At 41.9% G+C, this 23,726-nt stretch overlaps 2 protein-coding genes across 5 annotated transcripts in view; one reads left to right on the top strand and one right to left on the bottom strand.

Moving 5' to 3' along the window:
• LOC116043766 (AP-2 complex subunit alpha-2-like) overlaps positions 1-14,082 on the top strand; it is a 32,481-nt gene extending 18,399 nt beyond the window's left edge. Inside the window, exons 14-23 of one of the 2 annotated variants that reach the window (XM_031290670.2) lie at positions 579-743; positions 1,384-1,473; positions 2,307-2,440; positions 3,752-3,834; positions 4,095-4,184; positions 5,656-5,779; positions 6,446-6,562; positions 10,713-10,782; positions 12,744-12,878; positions 12,969-14,082. In XM_031290670.2, the coding sequence (XP_031146530.1) occupies positions 579-743; positions 1,384-1,473; positions 2,307-2,440; positions 3,752-3,834; positions 4,095-4,184; positions 5,656-5,779; positions 6,446-6,562; positions 10,713-10,782; positions 12,744-12,878; positions 12,969-13,046 (1,086 nt within the window). In that variant the 3' untranslated portion in view covers positions 13,047-14,082. The remainder of the gene's footprint in view (positions 1-578; positions 744-1,383; positions 1,474-2,306; positions 2,441-3,751; positions 3,835-4,094; positions 4,185-5,655; positions 5,780-6,445; positions 6,563-10,712; positions 10,783-12,743; positions 12,879-12,968) is intronic. The other variant, XM_031290671.2, reaches the window with a different exon arrangement.
• LOC116043770 (protein C19orf12 homolog) overlaps positions 1-23,726 on the bottom strand; it is a 27,012-nt gene continuing 3,286 nt past the window's right edge. For 2 of the 3 annotated variants that reach the window (XM_035999796.1, XM_035999794.1), the window contains exons 3-6: positions 21,137-21,571; positions 11,514-11,518; positions 477-480; positions 1-11 (exon numbers count right to left, since the gene is read on the bottom strand). In XM_035999796.1, coding sequence (XP_035855689.1) covers positions 21,306-21,571 — 266 coding nt within the window. In that variant the 3' untranslated portion in view covers positions 1-11; positions 477-480; positions 11,514-11,518; positions 21,137-21,305. Of the gene's footprint in view, positions 12-476; positions 481-11,513; positions 11,519-21,104; positions 21,572-23,726 lie in introns of those variants that run through there. The other variant, XM_035999795.1, reaches the window with a different exon arrangement.

Genomic DNA, 23,726 nt, shown 5'->3' on the forward strand with positions numbered 1-23,726 from the left:
GTTACTTTCCACTTTCGTTGCGTTGGCATTTTTAAAAAAAATTTTTTTTTTTGGGGGCATTTCTGCCTTTATTGGATAGGAAAGCTGAGATATGAAAGGGGAGAGAGAGGGGGGAAAACCATCACAGGTCGGATTCGAAACCTGGACCTTTTGCGTCGAGAAATAAACCTCTGCATATGTGCGCCCGCTTTACCAACTGAGCTGACTGGCCACGTGTTGGCATTCTAACCTCCGGTGGATTAAGGAGTTTAGGGAGTAAATCCAGACAGCTAGCTAGACTATCTGTCCAATCTGAGTTTTCTGTTGCACGACTAAAACAACTTCTGAACGTACACGTTCCACCAAAACAAGTTCCTTCCCGAGACTATTTTGTAGCGACCCTGGGGCTGCGTCCGTTGCTTAGCACAATGCCAATAAACCAGAGCATGTTTTTTCTCCCATCCCGGAGTGCTGTGTGGACTAGCCAGACCTCAGACCCTCCTCTGCAGCGCTGTGGAGGAAGGTCTGGCAAAGTGAGCCTAGTATTGCCCAGGCCCAAAGCTTTACCGTATTCTCTCACTCTCTCTGTCCCTCCACAGGCCACAGTCTTAGAAGAGATGCCTCCATTCCCAGAGAGAGAGTCGTCAATCCTGGCCAAGCTGAAGAAGAAGAAGGGCCCAGGCAACCTGCCTGACATCGACGATACCCGCTGGAATGTCAACGGCAGCGCCGAGCACAGCGAGGACACAGAAAGCACAAACAAGGTAACTCCACAGTGGTGCTGTAATCGGTAGCAGGGAGATCTTGCCTGTACAGCTTCACTTTTTATTTATTTATTTTTTTTTACCAAAGATTTTTTTTCTTACAAATGCCACCCAAGAAAAACCTTCGTTCCTAACAAGTAAAGAAATGTCTCCGGTTTCTAATGTCTCGTTTTAAAAAACAGCATGGTTAAAAAGTTTGGTATACGTGCAGTTTAGTGTCCCAAATTCCCCGTAACGTTAACCCCATTTGTACAGGTCCTATCCCCTGACCAATCGACTATACTAACCTTAATCACTTGAGGTGAAATGCCTAACCCCAACCAATCGAGCTGCTTCGTAGGGCGGGTCTTGGCGTGGCCATAGTGGAATTTGGGACACTAAACTGCACGTAAACCAAAAAGTTTTCTGTAATATGTTTGGCTGTAGCTTTTCTCCCTGATCCCTAAAACAAGCCTCCAGCACACAAACATTATAACATCGTCATATTCTGCATATTGTTGTATTTTGTTCATTACTGCTTTACCTTGATGTTCTTCTTCTATTTTCAGCATTTACTTGATCTTTGACTTTACTTGTCTTCTCTCCTACCCTGTATCATTCTTCTCCTCTTTCTGTTCCTTTTCTTTTCTTTCTCCATCAGTCTCCTCCTTCACTGATGGCAGATCTTCTTCCTACCAACAGACCTCGCCCTGCCTCCTCTAGTCCCACCTTGCTCTCTGCTGGGACCATGGTATATTGATAGCTAGAAACAACACCATAGTATAGTGAATTACATAACTATTTATTGTTGCATACACCAGCACTGAAGAGGGTTGGGGGAGTCTGTGGTCAAGACTTTTGTGGGCAGGAATTGAACACTCTAAATCAGAGATCTTCAACAGGGGGTCCGTGACCCCTAGGGGGGGTCCTCAGAGTTGGTGCAAGAGGGCCGCCAAATTAGTTTATTCAAAAAGTTTTTTGAAAGTTTCTTTTTTTTTTTTATTAAAATATGTCTAAAAATATACATCAATTTGAATCCAACATATTAATAGCAAAGATAAATTAGTAATTAGTAATTCAAATAGTTTTAGTGGTAGCCTGCACAGGTGAGATTCGAGTACAGTGCTGTATAGGTTTGGACCAACTGGGGGGGGCTGTAGGGTAACATTTTTTTTAACACTCCTTACGAATGGACGAAAATGCGTTTTCTGGGGGTAAGTATTAAAATGATAGTTATATTAGATATGATTCATCGTAACTTCCAGCTGTAGCTCTAGCCACAACCATCTCTCAGTTGACAGTCAACCAATAACATGGCAAACGCCCAAACATACAATAGCTGTTGTGTGATAATAGTGTATATTTCCTTACTCAAAAAGTGGATTTAAGCTTCAGTTCGACTCCGGTGTTCAAGCTTTAGAAAGCAGAGAATGAAATGGATTATTTGGGGATTGCATTTAGCCTGGCACCGGGGCCTCCATATTTAACTAGTATTTGTATATATAAAAAAACTGCACACTGCTGTATGTTTGGTTGTGGATACGGTAGGTTAAAGCGGATGTTTGCTGATGTTTATTTTCCCAGGGTTCCAGCCACCCCTTCACAGACCTGCTGAATCTGAACTCCACCCCTTCAGCAGGAGCCAGCCTGCTGGTTGATGTCTTGTCCGACATCTCCACCCCCGCACCCATAACTGTGTCTGAGGACAACTTTTCCAGGTGGGACCGTACTGTGAGCTTGGCTGATGAAAGTAGCAGACAGTGTGGTTACAAATAATGTTGAGTTATCCACATTCCATTAAATATCAAGGGGCCGATTTAGTATTGCACTTTCAGAAAGTTGGGTGACACAAGAGACCGATTTAAAAAAAAAAGAAAAAAAAAAAAAAGAAAAAAAGTGGTCAGAATCCAGAGGCCGAGGTATCCTGACTTTTTTTCTCTAGTATGGACCAAACTCCAAAAACACTGGATCTTGCATTTCCCATAATGGAACTTAAAGCTTAGATCGGGCCCAAAAGATTAAGCCCGACCCTACCTGAGCCCGTGCACATTGTGCCTGAGCCCGGCCCGACACATTAACTGTAATTACAATTACAATTCCGAGTAGTTTTAACTACCGAAATCTGTTTAGAATTATCTTAATGAATAATGCGACAAGGACGAACCATGTAAATTGCGCTGTTTGTTTACTGAGAATGGAACGGATCGCAAATGGATCCGAAAGAAGAAACGTTAAAAAAAGAAAAAAACTCGACCCTAGCTCCCTCAGCCGAATAGTGAGGGTAACAGATCAAGGCAGCAACATAATCAAAGCCCTGGAACCATATAGAAGACTTTCTTGTATCGATCGCCTAATTAATACTGTCCTTCGCCACGGTCTGCATGCCGACGCACTGGCCTACAACACGGCGGATATAGGAGAGACCGTATCTGCTGCTAAAGGACTCGTGAGATATCTAAAACAATGTGGCCTGGTTGCGCAATTATCAAAGACAGTGCTACAGATAGGGGGGACACGATTTAGCACAGTTTACCTCACGCTCAAGTCAGTGCAGGACATACAGTATACCCAGAGCTACAGGAGAAGCTGGAGAGGCATAGCTTTCTCCCCACCCAATTAGGCTAATAAAGTAATGATGAAAAAAACACAAATGCTTGATCGAGGGCCCGGCCCGAGGATAGTGGTGGGAAATATCGGTGGGCTCGGACAGAGAACCTAAACTCTAATGGAACTGGATGGTTTCTTTTATTAGTCCCTCCCTGCCTGGTAATCGCTCCACTCCCCAAGTTTGTAACATTGGCTTAAATGTACATATCTGGTCTGAACAGCCTGGCTGCAACTTCTGAGAGTGAGCTCCCCTTTTCAGCTTCAACATCAAGTTTGCTGAAATATTCTGCTAGTGTTAGTTTGTCGCAAACTGTCTGGGTTGACAAAGTGCAACCTTTTTAAGATATTTGTATTTAAAACAAAAAAAGAAGTTGTCAAAGGTCTTGGTTGTAAATTAGTAATTGTGTGCTTGTAAATTGCAGGTTTGTTTGTAAGAACAACGGTGTTATCTATGAGGACCAGCTGTTGCAGATTGGACTGAAGGCGGAGTACAGGCAGAACCTGGGTGAGCAGCTTTCTGATAGTATTTGTCTCCAATGTGCTTCTGTTCTGCATCTTTTACTTTTAGGACATCTCATCGGGCCTGTTCTTTTCTTTTTAAAGATATTTTAAAGGGTACTTCTGACACCTAGTGTTAAGAGAAAGAAAAGTAAGATGCAGAATGTTATTATAATTGTATGTCTTAAATGTAGTGGATACTGCTAGTCGGATGTGATGACTTCAGAATGAATGAACTGAGAAAGTGGCCCTGCTAACGTCCCACAGGTCGTATTTATGTGTTCTACGGCAACAAGACCTCTACCCAGTTCCTCAGCTTCTCCTCATCAGTGACCAGCAGCGACACGCTCAAGACTCATATCCTTTCCACAGCTTGGTAGCTTCTTGTTTTCAAGATCAAGGAAACTTTATTATTATTATTATTATTAAGGGGCAATTTGATTTACAGACAACAGTGCCACACACCAGACAAGCAATGCAAGAATCACAAAAACACAGGGAGACAGTAAAAAAAAAAAAATAACTACAAATGGAGCATAACATAAACATGAACAACAAGTCAATAAATAGATAAATAAAATGTGAAACTACCTTACTTGGTTTAAAAGGCCAGTGACAGTTGGGATAAATTAACTTTTGAGTCCATTGGTCCTGCAAGTAGGCAGACTGTATCTACGACCGGACGGCGGCAACTTCATTTAATTAAAACGAGGATGGCTCGGTTCAGACACGACTGATTGGGCCTTCTTAAGCACCCCAGCCTGATACAGTGTGGTCAGGTCATTCAGTGTTAGTGGGCCTTCATACCAACAAAAAAAAAAGCGATCTAGCGATTTTTCAGCAGTGTGGTGCGGCAGGCGGAGTGTCAATGAAACGATTTGTGTGACGTCCTGTTATGTTCTTAAACCCCCCCCCCAACAAAGCACAGGCAGACTTTATATTTCACAATTACTGTTTTCCGTCAGATCGTCTCTAGATTTCGACATTTCCGACCGCACTTGAAGGCAACTTCATTTAATAGGAGAGAGAGAAAGAAAAGAGACGAGCGAGACATAGTGAGTGCTTTGTTGTTGCAGGAAACATTCAGCTATTACACTATATACGCTACGCTATAACTCCCCGGCAGTTCAGTGGTTGTGTTTTTTTGTTTTTACCCTCGTAGTGTTTTTTTAAACTTTCATGCGGCAGCGATAGAGGCAGTGATGTTTCCTGTTTTCTGTCTGGGACTCTCACACCGCCTCAGACCATAGCTCAGAACACACCAACTAGTCTGGTTACGTGATTGGCCACCGCAGCATGACGTGGGGTTGTGTTTCTCCAAAAGTCGAGTCGGTCTCAACTTTTCCCTTGCGTTTTTTTGCCCCCCCCCCCCAACACAAGTAAAACACAGTTAATAAAACTGTTAACAAACATTAAAAGCGCAAAGTTTTCGATAAAAATGCTTCGTCTGATGGGCTTTACTGCACACAGCATCCACCTGAAAGTCAAAGGTCACCTTATCATCAAACACAGTTTAATCATCAAAACAGTTCTTTTTACAGACTAGATTGTCCCGTTCCAGCCCACAGGAAGCACTGCATTTTATTTAACACACACAGCTAAATCAACAAGTATTACTACTTCCCAGCTGAGTTCTGCAGGACTGCCGTCTCTCTGCATACCACTCACACTGTCAAGAAAACCCTTCTTCAACTAGGCCTACAACACAACAAAACTGACAGAGGGAACCGGTGTGAGTACTCTGCAAAGCTGCTTGATGTAGAGAGGCTGAGATGTATGCTGCCAGTGTCATTTAGGTATCTGTAGAATCCTTGACCATTGTCTCCACAGCTGAATGTCCACGCTAAGGCAGTAGACCCCACAGTAGATGGTGGAGCTCAGCTCCAGCAGGTCGTCAACATTGAGTGTTTGTCGGATTTCACAGACGCACCGGTACTCGACATCCAGTTCAGGTTGGTGTCTGAATGCATACTGTATTACCTCCACCCGACATGAGCCTGAAGGGGATTGTGCACTGTCCGCAGCTAATTTCGCATACCACTGGGCCCATCAGCCTAATATTTTTTTTGTGCACATTTATGACTGTATCCTCAAGGATGTCCCCTGGTTGCGGTGATTGACAATTGTTACAAAACCTATTTTATTGACTGCTCTGTTTTATACTGGTCATTGACTGCTGAGTCCTCACTCTTAAACGGCCAGTAGGGGCCGCAAGTGATCAACAGCGAATCACATAGAAAAAGGCATTTTCGCCAACCTGCTAGGCTAAAAGCAAGCCTTAGCTGGTCTGTTGCAGGCCACATTTTGGCCTTTGTCGTGGCTCAAAAGCTGACATCCAAAGAAAAGTTTGGTCATATTTTAAACCGGAGCATCTGCAGAATTCCATACCTGATATGTTATGATCCATTAGTTAGGCACGATACAAGATGAATATTGCCCTGCTTTTGTTATCTTTACGGCCTTCTTGACTGTAAGTAAGCCGGAAGGGAGACAACTGAGTGAGATTCAACTCTTGTTTGTTTGGGAGGGGAGAGGGAGGCACACCTGGCGGAGAGAAGTTTTTAATGCATTTATTTACATATATGTGCTCATTTCTGACTGTGTGTGTGTGTGAACAGATACGGTGGAACTCTACAGAAGATTGCAGTGAAACTCCCTGTGATGCTGAACAAGTTCTTTCAGCCTACAGAGATGACATCCCAAGACTTCTTCCAACGCTGGAAACAGCTCGGAGTGTAAGGCTCACTTCACATGATCAATGCACCAGTGTCCCAAGGTTCCTATCAGCATTTGTCTCTGTCAGAAAAGGCCGATTTTGGGGCACCTGGGTGGCTCACCTGGTGGAGCGTGCGCCCCATGTGCAGAGGCTCGGTCCTCGCCGCAGCGGTTGCACGTTCGGTTCTGACCTGCGACCCTTTTATATATAACTTTATTTACAGACTCAAGGTCCAGATTAGAGTTTAGATTCTCGGCACAAGCCCGAGCCCGACCCGAGCCAGACCGGACCTCGGGTCGGGCTCGGGCCGTTATTTTCCGCCACATCCTCGGGCCGGGCCGGGCCGGACCCTTGATCAAGCAATTTTTTTATCCATTACCTTATTATCCTATTTGGGTGGGGAGAAAGCTATGCCATAATCAGAAATATTATATATATATATATATATATATATATATATATATATATATATATATATAAATAAAAGTAACAAATGTGTACAAAAGTTAGGCTGCAGTTACAAAATGCAGCACTTCATGCGCGGAGTCTCCTCCTCTCGCACGCATCACACCGGGAGCTTGAAGATGTAAAGAAAAAAAGAAAAACAGGAGAATTAACTTTGAGCAAGTGTGGAGGAAAGTCGGAGGTATGGAAGCAGTTTAAACAAGTCGTGGGCAGTGACAACAATATGTTGTTCATCATTGTTTCTTTTTTTTTTTTTTACGTTTCTTCATTCAGATCCACTTGCGATCCGTTCCATTCTAAACAAACAGCACAGTTTACATGCTTCGTCCTTGTTGTATTATTCTAAACAGATTTCTGTAGTGCAAACAACTCTGAATTGTAGTTGAGAACGTCAGTTATAACGGCCCACGTATTAAAAAAGTGTCAGGTTTAAAATCGGGCTCGGGCTCATAATTACAGTTAATGTGTTGGGCCGGGCTTGGACGCAACGTGCTCGGGTAGGTTCGGGCTTGATTTTTTGGGCCGATCTAAGCTCTAGTCCAGATATAAAAGTACACAACATATTACAAGAGGGGTACACACAAACATAAAAACATACAGATGTACAGACTACCACTTATTACATAAAGGGAACATACAAATACAGACAGACAGAATAGCCATGCACAATAATTAAAACAGATACAGATGCGTGTTCCAGTGTTTCCAGAGTTTGGAAGTATATCTGGTATCACCAAGTGCAGGGTTGATTAAGGCAGTTAAAATTGTATTCTTTGACTCTGTTAATTGGCACCTGAATCTGTACATAAAATTCCTCAGCACAGCATGGAAGGTGGGAACATTACTCGTCACAAACAAATGGCTCTCATTGAGGTCACTTTGGATAAGAGCGTCAGCTAAATGTAATGTAGTGTAAAATAAGCACCACTCTGTTACATGACTGTAACACCACACTTCATGTGAGTGAATGGTATGTTTTTGTAGTTCAACAAGGCCAACAGTGTGGCACGTCTTCACCGGTAAAATATTCTAGCTGAAAGCATACGGATTCCATAAGCGGACTTGGTTCTGGATTCAGATACAATAAAGTGCTATCAAACCCCAACCCTTAATGGGAACCCGCGTGGATATATGGAGCATCGTAAAGTGCTTTGGACATAGGTAGGTCATAGGGGTGTGAACCTTCACTGGTGTCACGACAATTCGATTACGATTATCTACGATTAACTGCCTCCTCCTCCTCATCCCGTCCCCTCCCCCTACCTTCCGCTCACTAACCCCCCAACCCCCACCCCCAAATCCTTCTTGTCGGTTATTGGCTGGAACGCTGGAACACTTGTTTATGTTTGGTGGTGCTGGGGCCTGTTTCACAAAACCAAGATAAGGGATTAAGCCGGGATTTATCCGTTATCCTGGATGATTTAAGCCTTGACTCGGTTTCACGAAAGTAGAGGCACATAAATCACCATGGAGATTTATTCTGTGCAGCTAGCCTGCTCCCGACCAGGCTAACAGCCAGGATTTATTTAATCCTGGAGCCTTTTCTGATCACCTAGCAGTGGTTTTACCCTATTGTTATCAGCCTGGATTAAAATACAACAGGTGCATGTTGCTGTTCATTTAATTCCTTTAAGTACTGTTATTATTTAAAGTTGTGACCATTATTTGTTTTAATAATTATTCATGTGACAGTTATATTGCTGTATGACGACTGCTGTTCATATTGTTAGTTTGATGAAAATATTATGACAGTTGTTGAGATAATTAGAAAATGCTGATAAAATTTCAAATGTGTTTTTAAATTTTGTTACTAAGGGCAATACATACAATGTTTTACATTTCTATAGTTGACCAATGCACCTTGAATTATTTGAGTTGATTCATTTTTTTTTAATTCTTTAACAATAACGATCATGTTTGTTCCGCTGCCATGTGCATTGTATTTGGCATTCTTAGCACACAATTTGTGTTGTCCAGTAAACTGGGACTATAATTTGAGAGGATTGTACAATTTAAAGAACATGTCCTAATTGTACAGTCCTCCCAAATTATAGACTTATTTCACAGAACCAGTAACTATCTAGTGTTGTAGGCTACTGTACATTCATGTAACAACAGGGGGAGGACACCCCAATGGTTTTTGACCTTATATTTTGCTGGGGGGGAAATAACTGATGAATATACTCATACATGGAATTTCTCACTTAATTATCTTTATAGTTTCTAGATTTTAGAGTCCAATTTCTTCAGTGTCTTTATTTTCTTGTCCATATATACAAGGGAGCAAATCATATAATATGTAGAGAAGGAAACTCGTCCTCTATAAAAAAAAAAAATAAAAATAAAAAACGCGAGAAAAAGCGTGGCAGATAATAGCGGACAGACTGAATGATGATCTAAAAATATACATTTACGAACTACTGCTCTTAACTGAAACCATTCAATGAGTCACTGTCATTTGCAAAAACGAACAGTTGTACACTTTGCATTAAATGCGAGCAGTGGAAGTTAATATGACTTAGGAAATGTATATTTTAGCCCATGAGAGAGAGGGAGGAACAGAACGAAGAGATATTTATGCATCATACTCTAGCGTTGTAGAAAATTGATCTTCGTGGTAAATTTCCTGAGTAACATTATCTTCTGCTTACTTTTAAGGCTAAGAGTACAACTGTTAATTTGTGCAAATGATTAGTAACCTAATCCTTGAATGGAATGATTATGACGGTTTCAATTCAGAGCAGTGGTCAGTTAATGTATATATTCAGTTGGTCCGCGATCGCCTGCTACGCTTTCTTTCGCTGTTTCATTACAGCGGCCGTGTTTCTTTTCTTTTTATACAAATAATGTGTTTCACGTCATCATACTTCCACAAGAAGCTGCTGCTCACTCTGTATAAAGTATGTACAATGCGTATTCTCCATTTTGGCATCAGTAAATCTGTGATCGACCTCGCGGTCTTTTGAGGAAAGCCGCGGACGCACATCTATCTGAATTACTTCATCCTGGCTCGACCTAGTCTCTCCTCCTCAGCCTGGCTTGGCCTTCGTGAAACGCACCAAGCCAGGATGCACAGATTAGACTAGGTCAAGCCTCGCTTTATCAGTTATCCTGGATTTATAAATTCTGCTTTTGTGAAACAGGCCCCTGGTTGGCGCAGTTTGTTTTTGTTGGCGTTTGTGGAGCCTGGGCTGTCTACAGAGACCGCGTTTGTTTTTTTTACAGTGTGTTCAGGGGACAGGCAGCTAGCGGATAGCGAGGAGATGTTTGCTGTATGTGACAAAAAATGTTGTAGCCTAAAAAACGCGTGACATCGCTTAGAGCACCTTTTTAATATTATGATATATTGCTACATCGACAAATTCATGCAGTCAGATATACATGAACTCCCCTTTTTATTGTATCGGCTCTTAAAAGAAGACACTTCCTGAATGTAGCGGAGTCTGAACAGCAGACAACAGACAAAAAAAGCAAGCGGGAAATCAACAAGTACCATCAGTAGGCGATAATCGATTATGGTCTGTCACTGCATCGATGCAGAATCGTCCTTGTCCGGATCGCGATGCATCGACGCAGTGATTACTTTCAACACCCCTAGTATGTCGTGTAAATATGCTGTGTCCTGTATATTGCAATTAATGCAGTGGATAGCATTCTACAGTATATTAACATGTCCTGTTGTTCCTGTCCTCCTGTGTCCTCAGTCCTCAGCAAGAGGTTCAAACAATCTTCAAAGCCCAACACCCAATGGACACAGATGTGACCAATGCCAAGGTAAATAAAAAAAAATTACTTCTTTAAGGGAAACTGCTTAGCTTTACATTAACCAACTGTTTGTGTGAAAATGTATGACTTATTTCGACCTGTATGCTGTTGAACCACTTGACATTCACGTCCTACAATTTACAGTAGGTTTTGAACTCAGCGGGAAGTTGACACGCGGGCGGACACGCTAATTTCCGGCCCCTTTTTTGGCACGATGCTATGACGTGCGTCGCCTCCGTCTGTTACTCCCTGCTGCATCCATACACGGTAAAAATAGTGGACGTAGCATCGGTGACGCCACCCATTGGTTCATGGACTGCCGTTTTGAAGCCTAGAGTTTGCATTTTGGGGGCGGCCTCCAGCTCACCCATTAAGAGCGTTCGCCCCATGTTGGCTGAGTCCTGCAGCAGCGCAGGTTTCGAGTCCGACCTGCTGCCCTTTGCTACGTGTCATCCCCTCTCTCTCTCCCCCTTTCATGTCTATCCACTTTCAAATAAAGGGAAAAAGCCCCAAAAAATAATCTTAAAAAAAAAAAGTTTGCGTTCTGGCCTTCGCCATCTTGGTATTTTGGAGCAAGAAGTGACCATATTTGGACAAAAGGGCAGAGCTGGGGAGGATGACACGGCCAAGCATTGTGTATGGTTTTAATGGCGCTGTGCTAAGCTAAACGCTAAAGAGCAAGTCGCCGATATTCAAACCTTCTGAAGCAAGTCATCCAGCAGAGTTTTACTGGTGGGTACTGTTGCTGTTCATCAGAATGTACGGCAGTACACAAAATGGTTGAAAATCTGCAAACTTTCTCTTAAGTTACCAGCTAACGCTAGCTAGCTAGCTTGATGGGGGTGTTGAACGTCAAAAAGTAATGTTACCTGAAAACAGCGTGTAGTTTCTTTTTAGCGTCTCACATGACACTTTCAGTCACTATGAACACTACTACGGTCAGAAACATTGTGCCAAAATAGGAACAATAACGCTGTCAACGGGCTTATCTGCTAATGTTAGCTACCGACCGTTACCTTGAAACCATCCAGCAAATAGACGGTACCGTAGGGTGCCGTTACCTGAAACCGGCGATTTAACGTCACCGCTCATTTAACACACAGTTTAACAACGAATTACACGCTGAGTGAACATTACTAGCTACGTTTTTCATGTTGGTTTTGAGCAGTATGCACCCCCACTAACCTGGAAAGCGTTTTAAACCGCAACGTTAATACAGCGTGTCGGAGGAATACAGCGTCTCCTGCAGCGGGGAGTCAGAGGCAGAGGGACCGTCACCGCAGCGTTCACTAACGTTAGCTTCTTGTCTCATCTGGGGTCTGATAAACAGTAAATTCATCAAATTCAGTGTCCACAGTGCTATATTCCGATAAACTGTAGCGGTCATATTTCACGGGACCCGCGTGAGTGCGGATTTCATGTCGCGGCTGTCGTCGTCGCCGTTTGTCACTTTGCCTAAGATTGAGTGACAAGTAGTACTCGCCCTGTTGTTTATTTGGTTGCCATGACTTCGCGAGTGATGACGTCCTGTCACTGTTCCAGTTGCTCCCCCTAAAGGGGAGAGAGGGAACGGATGACAGTTCGCTTGAGTTCAGTAGAGCAGACGGCTCTGCAGAGTCGTGTAATTACGACTTTATAAACAGCTGAAGGTGCGGCGGTGTGCGGTGTACATAGCGGAAACCCTGTTGTGCGTCTGCCCTATTTCTGATACCGTGGCGGCAGAAATTTTGCTGTGGCGTGCCACCACGGCAAAATCAGCATAGAGGAAACACTAGACTCTATGGATGCAGCAGGGAGTTACAGAAGGAGGCGACGCACGTCACAGCATCGTGCCAAAAAAGGGGGTCTGGACAGACATGGGCGTAAACTGCACCTTAACTTAGGTATACAACAGCAAGGCGTTCATTCTATATATTTTTTATGATTTTTTTTTTAAATATAAAGTGGTTTCTCTGTAAATTCTTTCATAGATCTTAGGTTTCGGTGTAGCTCTGCTGATTGGGGTGGATCCCAATCCTGCAAACTTTGTTGGAGCTGGAGTCATTCACACTAAGAACACTCAGGTGGGCTGCCTCCTCAGACTGGAGCCCAACACACAAGCACAGGTAAACACACACACACACACACACACACACACAGGTATTGAACCATCAATCATCATATAGCCTGTGTAACTGTGTGTGTTTTCTCTCCAGATGTACCGGCTGACCCTGCGGACCAGCAGGGAGTCTGTGTCTCAGAGACTGTGTGATCTCCTCTCTGACCAGTTTTAGACTCGGCACAGCACCGGCATTTCTACACCTTTACTCTCCATGTCTCACGTTAGATAGGATTTGATGTATTGTACAGTGTACATTTTTTTTATTTTTATTTTACTTACTACAAATGTAAATGAAGTGAAGTGTATTTTCCCGCACATAGCTTTACTAATAACACTGCTTTGAACCTGCCTTGTGTACTCCCTCTGAGCACCTTGTTGGATGGCGCGTGCGGCTCTGAATGCATCTCCGTGGCGTTCTGCAGCTCCAGACTTGGGAACCGTTTTTGAAATGACGTGTTTTTTGCCTTTTTATTAATCAAACGTTTTGAAGAGTTGCTTAGGAAGCACTAGTGAGATTGAGATAGTTGAAAATATCAATAGGGTCGTGAATCCACTTGTTCTGAGTGTTTCGAACCAATTTCCTCAACTCCTCGCCCATTTTGCACTCGTTTGGTGAAAAATCGAATCACTTAAGTAGATCAGCTAGATTTAGACAAGAGAATTTTGACTTCAGTGTCAACATTCTTTCACCAATTTTAAACGTCTGTCATCTCAGGAGGAAAAGCAAAGCTTTGCATTGTGGTATATTGTTAGTAAATAACTAACAATTTTTGTTCCGGGGTGGGAGGTTTTAAACTACACTGTGCATAAAGTTTACACATAGAATTCAGGCACTTCAATAAAATGGCGCCAAAAACAAAAGAAAATCAATATAGAACACTAGGTAGCAAATGGATATCAATTGCTGACAGATATGAAATTGTATTGTCTGATTTTGTTTCCAGAATATTTCCTTAACTTCACACAGTTGTGCCTGTGAACCTTTTGTTACTGTCAACAGAAAGAGCCTTCAAATAGACAAGAGTTATATATATATATAAATATAAATGTAGCACTGTCACACTACTTTCACCTGAATGCATTTATTCACTTAACACTGCCAAACTGGTAATATCTCTCGGTTTCAATAACGTACGGTGTATTTTTTGTTATATCAAATGTACTTTTATCATACTCATTGATGGTATATTCATGCTTAGCATAAAGGTGAAAAAAACAGAATTCTTCCTACCACCACCTCTAAAGCAGCGTACAAATGACGAGCTGCGGCTTTACAGGGGCTTATGTGACGGCAAGACTCCAGGAAGTTATTGTACCGGCAAATAGAAATATGAGAAATGGACATAACCCCCAACAAATGACAACTAGTAACTTTTACACTGCTGTTTTTTGTACGTATTAAAGGAACACACCGACTTATTGGGACTTATTCACCATATCCCCCAGAGTTGGATAAGTCCATACATACCCTTCTCATCTCCGTGCGTGTCGTAACTCTGTCTGACGCACCCACCGCTAGCCTAGCTTAGCACAGATCCTGGAGGTAACCGGCTCCATCTAGCCTACTGCTCCCAATAAGTGACAAAATAACGCCAACATTTTCCTATTTACATGTTGTGATTTGTATAGTCACAGCGTGTACAAATAACAAGGTCACATGAGACGTCTTCTAACCGTATACATACTGGGAACTATATTCTCAGAAGGCGAAGCACTGCTATTTCTGCTACTTGGGCGGAGTGATTTGCTCGCAGCACCTGAGAAGCCCCGTGGTGAGGAGCAGAGAGTAACAACGGTGCTTTCAGGTGTTGCGCTTAATCACTCCACCCAAGTAGCAGTGCTTCGCCTGAGAATATAGTTCCCAGTATGTATACGGTTAGAAGACGGCTGTGTCTCATGTGACCTTGTTATTTGTACACGCTGTGACTCTACGAATCACAACATGTAAATAGGAACATGTTGGCGTTATTTTGTCACTTATTGGGAGCAGTAGGCTAGATGGAGCCGGTTACCTCCAGGATCTGGGCTAAGCTAGGCTAGCGGTGGGTGCGTCAGACAGAGTTATAACACGCACGGAGATGAGAAGGGTATGTATGGACTTATCTAACTTTGGGGGATACGGGGACTAAGACAAAGTCCCAATAAGTCGGGGTGTTCCTTTAAGTAGCTTTGGTTTAGAAATAATGACAATTGCTAAGAAAAATGTAAGAATACATCTTTAGATTGTGTTAAAAGGGTTTGGCCGATTCATGAATAACGGTACCTTAAACTGGACCTGAGAAGCTTTGCTGTGACGTTATGTTTTTTTGGCTATGTGCCCTAACCATTTTTCCATTTACATTGTGTGGGATTTAAGGTTTCACATCATATTGAGACCAGTGGACTCTGTCCTTTTGGAAGTCATGAGATGACCTATTTACGATTTACTTCTGTCAGGCCAAGGAGTGTACAGGAAGACCAACTGTCCCAGAGTCCCGCTGTGCCTTCTGTTTAGCATCTTTTTGTCAAGAACAGCAATGGGATGAAGGTGCGGGGGCAGGATTTGCAACTGTATTTTTAGGAGTATCAAGTGGTTACATTTCATATATTTTACCAATAAATAGAACCACGTAAAGCTGTAAATGACCACTTGACAATAAGCACTGGTTTTCTTTCTGGACAGTTTTGGGTACAGTACCACGGAAACCACAAATTACTATACGTACGCAAAAATATTGGCCTTTTGTTAACTATAGGTTGCTGGAAACAAGACGCCAATAATTTGCTGGATGTGTAGTTAAGCTACTGTTGGCTAACACATTTGCCTTTGTTGGGTTTTTTTTATAAGGTGACATGTCAATGTTGTGTTTACAGGTAGTTCCTGCTGCTCCCAATTGGCCAAAAAAACAGTTAATGCAGTTTTCAAGCAATTGTGTTTTATAACCTGGGTCACGTTATGGTTTGGTGCACTCTGATGTTACAGACAACACAGACGTGTGCTCAGCTGGACCACAGCTTAACACCGGGGTCCAAATGAGGCCACCAAAATACAAGCCACTGACTGGCTTTTCATCAAGTCCAATCTTAACCAGTTGCCTGTCTCACCGTCTCTGTCATGGACCTTATTTAGGTTATAACTTTTATTGTTCATCTCCACTTAAAGCTCCAAATAACTGCTCTCTGGACTCTAATGTAAAGTGGAGTACAGTGTTATAATGCAACACTATATACTGTAGATATTTGGGCCTGAACCATGACATGAAGACATAGTCTGCGTCCTTGGTACTATATCCCGTACACTCAGTGCTTACTGTCCCATTTTAACTTTACAAATTGTCACAATGCTGTCTTTTGTGCCTTCTAACAAGTGTTTGGTCTCTGCGCCGGACACATTTGAAAAAGAAGATAAAGCTGGATATCTTGTTGCTATGTAAATGTAGGCCTAATGTCATTTCAACATCCACATCCAAAAGTTGTTTTTATGAATAAAAAAATCGGTCTTTGTAAACAAATTACAACCCATTTTGTTTGCTTTTTTGCTACATGATTACTATACAATATTATTACACAATATGTTTAATTCAACTCACCATATCCCACATTGTAGTTGAATATTGTGTGTGCAGTTGAGGGCAGGATCTCTAATTTAAGCCTTACTGCTGGCTGGTTTCAATGCTCACAGTTTTGTGGGTTAAGGACAGATGTGTGTTTAACTTTGGAAGATGCAAAGATAGTCGCACTGGTTCTTATTTCTGCTATGCATCACCTGTGTTTTAGAGAAGCTCCAACACCACAGGGAAAGTGGTGACAGGTGACATTTTTGTCACAATTTTATAGTTCACGATCTATGTCGACGTTTCAATCGAAACATTGAGATATTTACAGTTTTTGACGTGATTGTGGAAGAATTTATATTCATTATTTCCCCAGCAGCAATGTGTGCAAACTGACTGAAAAAGGTTGCTGCCTTCACTATCTCCATTTCAAAATGACATTGTTGAGAGAGATTAGATAACAAAACTGGACTGGTTGCCATGTCGCTTCCATCCCACTCGCTCATCTGTGTCACTGCATAGACAAAACAAGATATTGTTTTTTTTTTTTTTTTTCATCTTCACTTCACAAATTCCTGGCATCTCCAAGCATAACTGAATATCCACTCTTTATAATAAAATCTGAGCACCACAGACATACCTAAAAATTATTAAATAGCCTTTTACAATCACAGGTGCCATCACGATTTGACCTTAGTGATGTCAAAGACTCAATGTAGCAGCAGTTACTGAATACTAACAAAATAGTAATTCATCAGTTACTTTTCCCCCAATGCCCTGCCACACTGCTAGTGTATCTACTGAAACCGGTTGTTTTCGTAAAGAGATGGGAACAATATAGAGTCTATATAGAGTTTCTGGGTCATTTTTTTTGTCAAATTTTACACACAAAGATTATTTATTTTGAACATGCCTCCATATTGAGGCAGTAATAAAGAATGTATGGCCACGAACAAATTGGAAATAAAATGGTAGCTAATTTTCAAAAAAGGGGGAAAAAACATGAACAGAATTCATGGTCTGAGGAAGGCCTCAGCAATGACATCTAACTATAATAAATCGAGGAACCTCAGTGTGTGTGTGTGTGTGTGTGTGTGTTAGGGCTGCGCGATAGGAGGAAAATATCTAATAGCGATTATTTTGACTGATATTGCGATTGCGATATAATTCATGATATTGGAGGGAATGATCATTTTTGTATCATTATTCTCATTTTCATTGAAAAACGATTGACTGATTGAAGTGTGATTTTTTTGCGAGGATCTGTACCAAACAAAGATTTAGGAGTAGATGTAGGATACGATTTGTAGGCCGGGACGTCTCTGCAAGCACCACTATACTTTCTTTTAGAATGGTTTGACCCATATTTTGCCTTTAACAAATATTGCGCCCCCCTGCGATTTGGGTATTGCACTAGTTCATATTGCGATTTCGATAAAATTGCGATTAATTGTGGAGCCCTACTGTGTGTGTGTGTGTGTGTGTGTGTGTGTGTTAGGGCTGTTGGAACGAATGCCGAAATTTAAATATAATTCGAATAGTAAAAAAATCAATACTATTCGAATGCTGAAATTACTATTCGAATGTGACTTTTTTTATAAATATGTTGGCTAACAGCTAATCTCCCTCTTCTCGCCTTGGCCAGGCCTACCAGCATGTGTCACTCATGTCACGTCTTATGAACAATAACTGGGAGTGAGAAACACAAGGCATTGTGAGGTCTAAGATAACGTTAGTACAACATTACGGAGCTAGCGTTACGTACCGAGTAACGTTAGTACACGGGGGAGTGACAGGCTGTGGCTGGAAATCGTAAGAAGGACGGGGAAATAGTTTTAACATGACTTTAAAAACGACTTCCACCGAGCCAAAGTGCTTATGTTAACGTTAGTTAGCTCGTTCTTGTTTTCTAACTGCGTCGCGAGGTACAGTAACGTTAGCGTAGCTGGGAGCTTCACGAAGACAGCTAAAGGTAATGTTAGCTGCCCTACAGCTGTCAGAGTTAGCTTCCACGTCATATATTACCTTCTAATAGCTGTATTCTCAGTAACGTGACAATCTGCAAGAACCAGGTTGCTTATAGCTAAATCACTAAAATAGTAGTGACAGCCCCGTTTGGCTTAGTTATTAATGCCGTTAGCATAATTTGTTACTTACCAAGCTAGTTTTATGACAAAACGTTTCGGCTGTGCTTTAACATGATGTCATTGTGTTAACCGAGCACCGTTAGCCTTTACAACAGAGCTGCTTCACTACACTTGTTGATAATGCTTCATTCCAGAGTTCTCTGTTGATTTGTGTTTGTCGCTGTGTGCTAGTGGTGGAAAATGAATGTAAACAGAGTTGCGTGCAGGTCCCCTCGAGGCCAGACTAATGTTGGAAGCCCCTCTAGTGGACAGAACGTGTAACAACAACCATAATGCCAACAACCAATGCATAAGCCTGAGTAGTGTAGTACATATTATTTTACAGGCTGCAATTGAGCATTAAATATTTGAATATTATTTGAATATTAAAAAAAATATCAAATGGAATTCGAATGGTATTATAGAGGAAGATTGACAGCTCTAGTGTGTGTGTGTGTGTGTGTGTGTGTGTGTGTGTGTCTTTCAAACGATCCGGCATGCGCAAATGACGTCACGCGCAGCACGCTGTTGTACGAGCCTTTGCACAGCAGCGGGTGTAAGCAACTTTTCAGATCCCCTTAGCGATTTTTTTTCAAAATTGCAACTAGCATCAAATCTGACTTTCTGTAAAAGAGATGCCAGTTTTGTCAGGCGAGCGCGAGGTCTTTCTCTCTCCTCAGTCAGAAGTGACAGAGAGAGGTGACTGGCGGCCACAAGAGAGATGGGCCAGCGCCATGTACGGCAGCTCGGCCACCATCGGTGTATGTGAATGGCTGAATGAGAGGAAAATTGTAAAGCACTTTGTCTGGTAAGGTAGGAAGGTGCTATATAAATGCAGTACATTTACCTTTACCGTCGGAAGAGTGGTTCTCGAGAACACTTCAAACGGGCACCCCACCAGTCAACGCTGCAAGCAGCAATACTGGGAATCAAGTGTTTTATAACTGCATTTTGTGTCATGTCTGTGAGAATTTACACAATAAAGTTGTATGAAAAAAATAATATACTGGGAACCAAGCAATCGGCCGTTCCGAACAGGCATGCGCTCCGAACGGGCACTGTACTAGTTTCAATAAAATGTGAAGCTCTACAGGCATTGATTGCTCTGATTGTGTGCCCCTTTTTTCAACTTTTGAACTGATTTGCATTTTTGACGTTGATCACCCATTTAGAACGCACACCTGCTGCCCTTCTTTTGGTTAAAGTAAAATAAATGTATACAAAATTTTAATAATTTTGATTATCATTTTAACTTGGTATCTCATAATTTCGATGTACTCTCTCCTAACATTGACTCCCCATGATTATTTTTTTTTTTTATATTGAATAACATTTAATCACTTAATTTTCCTGGCATTAATGGGCCTCCATATATTAGACTACAGTGTATATGAATAAAAGCCCCTGCACAACAGTTTTACTACAAGGGCTGAATTAAACCTAATAGGACATCACCCGTTTGAACTAAAAATGCCAAGGAGATAGTAAGGATGTGTGTATTTTTCAAAATGTGCCCTAACAATCCTAACAATTTATTGTCATCATTATTAAATAAGCAAATGATTAGTCAAAAGCAAAATTGCTGCAAAAGGTGTATTTTATTTGAAGTTCCTATGCAGATGTATATTAAAACACGCTGATACAGAGTGGAAGTGAAGGAGATCCAGAGGCACAATATGTTTTTAAAAAACCAGAGAGGAAATTTGGCATCTGTTGTACAAAAACATAATTTGTGCTAATGTCACTATTTATTCATGATTGAGTAACACATATAGCTTTCTATGGTGACTGTGATTTCTTTCATGTTAAGGCAGTGGTGGATAAGGTACTCAGATCTTTTACTGAAGTATTGACATTAAAATAAACTACCAAAATACCGATAGTTAAAGTAGTCATCATGCAGAATGGTCCTTTTCAGAACAATATCTATAATATCACTGGATTATAATTAGCGGTTCATTACTGTGTAAGCATCTCTAATATTACAGCGGATAAAGGATAACGGATATGCTGCTGGGTAGCAATAGTTCATAAGTTATTAGTTGATTTAAATTTTGTATTTATAATCTGAATCTGCCAAATAAATATAGGGGAGTAGCAGTGGTTAAAGTGATGGTTCGGAGTAATTTCACCCCAGGCTGCTTTGCACCTTGACCTCAAGCCAAACAACCCCCCATAAGCTTTTTTCCCTTGTTATAACGTTGGTCAAGTTAGCGTTATCAGCTGGTTAGCTTAGTGCAGGCGCTAATGGATCCATGTTTGTATCTCGTAAATTACCCCACTAATAATTCCCGGAATGATACCAAACTTCTACAGTAGTACAAATAGTTTCTGTACTTATAAAACGAGGCATTAGAAAGTTTGTAACTACACCAGAAGTATATTTAAATAATACTTGCCTGATGGATACTCCTTTCGGCTGCTACTGCGCTATCGGCGCTATCGCGCAGTCCTTACATACTACTACTACTACTACTACATACTTCTGGTGTAGTTACAAACTTTCTAATGCCTCGTTTTATAAGTACAGAAACTATTTGTACTACTGTAGAAGTACAAGTACCTTAAAAATTGTACTTAATACAGTACTTGAGTAAATGCACTTAGACACTACAAAATAGTAAAGGATAACTTCTCCATTTGCCCCAGTTGAGAAAATAAACCATCCATGATTCCATTTTTCCAATGAAGTACAAAAACCTTTTGCAGAGGACTCTGGTTGTGTTTGGCAGGCCTGACCATCCTGAAAAAAAGTCTGTGTGGGACTAGAACTCAGTCTTGATAGCGCACCTCTGCTTTGAGTTCCTGTGTGATGTAGCTGACCAGCGCGGCGGTGACCTGCTGCTGCAGAGTGGCGTTGCCCATCACCAGGGCGATGAGCTGGGCCGCGTCCATCCAGTTCAGGTTCCCCAGGACGGTCTGGATGTGGTCGTAGAGCTTCTGTTGCTGGGCGGGGGGCATCTCCATCAGGATCTGAGGCAGAGGACGGAACTGGCCGCTGGTCAGCCAGCTGCCCAGCAGACCGCCTACTGCTCCTCCTGGTGGAGATAAAGGGTCAGTTACAGGGTCCTGCATCAAAGACAACCGAAAACTCAATAATCAGGAATCTTATAAAGGTCCCATATTCTGCTCATTTGCAACATGGCATCATGACTTTGCGTAAACATACACGTCACATTCCTAAAGCCAAGTGGCGTGTTATCTGTACGCATTTTGAGCTATCCATGTGTATGTCTACGCTGTATACAGCGCATGTAAACATACACGCATGTTATTGTGAGAACAATGTCACATGTGTGTAAAAAAAAAAGTAAATAAGTAAAGTAAATAAAAAAAGTAAAGTAAATAAAAAAAAAAAGGTTGGGTTTAGGGAAAGAACATTGGGAAAGACTTTAGTAACACTAAAAAACGACAAAAACACGACGGTGACCAACGTGACACGCTTAAGAAAACAATAAACGGTTGGGTTTAGGAAAAGAACATTGGGGAAGGCTTTATTAAAAAAAAACAGATGACAAACACCACACGCGGGACGCGATCCCGGCTCTCCTAGGTGAAAGTCCTGTTTTTTAACCATCCGCCACCCCAACCAACCAACCTCTGTCCTTTCATACTACTCGCTACGGCGATAATTCACGTGTAATGTAGGTCAATGGAGGCTAAACGGCGTTGATAAACACGCTAAAAAACGATTACGCGTCTTGATAACACGCCAAAATGGCATACGAATTGGCGTGTCATACATACGGCATTTTGTGAGATCAGTCTGGTTCATACTTGTATTTTTGTGTTTCTACTAGAGCCTGTTTACATGCTTTATTGTTAAAAAAAGTATTGTCTTTCTAAATGTGCATCTCACTTTCCTTAAATTGCATCCCGGGTTCCTCCACTTGCTTCCCTTCCTTGCGTTTTAGTCCGTCCCACCGAGGAAGCATGGGAGAGACGGAGGAAATCATGCGAGGAGAGAAGAAACGAGGAAATGTGTTTTAGAGGGGTAAAACGTCCTTTCACCTGAAGCGTCGCGTGAATTAGCAACGGCTTTCAGCTGCACGGCTTCCAGGAAGGCTGCCCTCATGTTTCCTCGCTCATAGCTCCTCAGTGATCCCTCCTCCATCCTCGCTCCTTGCTTCTCGCTCCTCGGGGTAGGAATAACGGCTTTGAGGCAGCCTTCACGAAGGAGGGCCAGAACCACTTCTGGTTCAGCCGAGGACCGAGGCGCTAAAGAGCCACACATTTTTCTCAAGAGTTGGTGTAAACCGAAAAAAGAGCTAAATGGAGAGTGAATACTGGACTTACATTTGTCACAAGGCCAGAAAAACAACACCAAATTAATTCTAATGTTGCTCTGTGCCTGGCTGATGTGTCAATGTTGTGCTTACAGTTTGTTTTTCTGCCCCCACGTGGCCGAAAAAAAATCTAACAATGCAGGTTTAAGTTTTGTAGGGGAATGTGGGTGGCATATTCCTTTTAAGAGGCGAGGCGAGGCAGGGGCACCCTGGTAGCTCACCTGGTTGAGCGTGCGCCCCATGTACAGAGGCTCAGTCCTTACCGCAGTGGCCGCAGGTTCAATTCCGACCCACTGATCTTTGCTGCATGTCATTCCCCCTCTCTCTCCCCATTGTCCGCCTTCGGCTGTCCTATCTAATAAAGGCCAAACATTCCCAAAAAAAATTATCTTAAAAAAAAAAAAAAGAAAGAGGCGAGGCTATGGCTGGTATTCTCTAGGGGTGGGAATCACCAGAGGTCTCATGATACGATATCATCATGATACTTATGTCACGGTACGATATTCTTGCGATTTTAAACATACTGCAATATTCTGCTATTTATCGCAATTTGTTACCTTTTTTCCAACTTAAAATTTTTTCCCAATTTCAAAATATGTCCCCAAAAGGAAATTTTGTCATATCTGTTTTATCTAAAAAGATACATTTCTCTGTCTGTTCATCAATGCTGCAAAATGGGATTGTCAAGAGGACAAACTGACCAACACATATTATAATAGATCGATACTTGGCATCTGTGTATCGATTTTTCCTCCCACCCCTAGTATTCTCAGTCATCAGCACAATCCTTATCAGTTCAGAGTCTAAACTGATAGTGTTGTCCCACCCAGAGTGACAAACCCAAAGATTTTTTAATCAACATGATCCAAGACAGAGAAAAGCAGCAAATCCCTGTGGATTTGTTTTC

Source organism: Sander lucioperca, chromosome 3 (genome assembly GCF_008315115.2).
Source record: "Sander lucioperca isolate FBNREF2018 chromosome 3, SLUC_FBN_1.2, whole genome shotgun sequence".
NCBI classification, from domain to species: Eukaryota; Metazoa; Chordata; class Actinopteri; order Perciformes; family Percidae; genus Sander; species Sander lucioperca.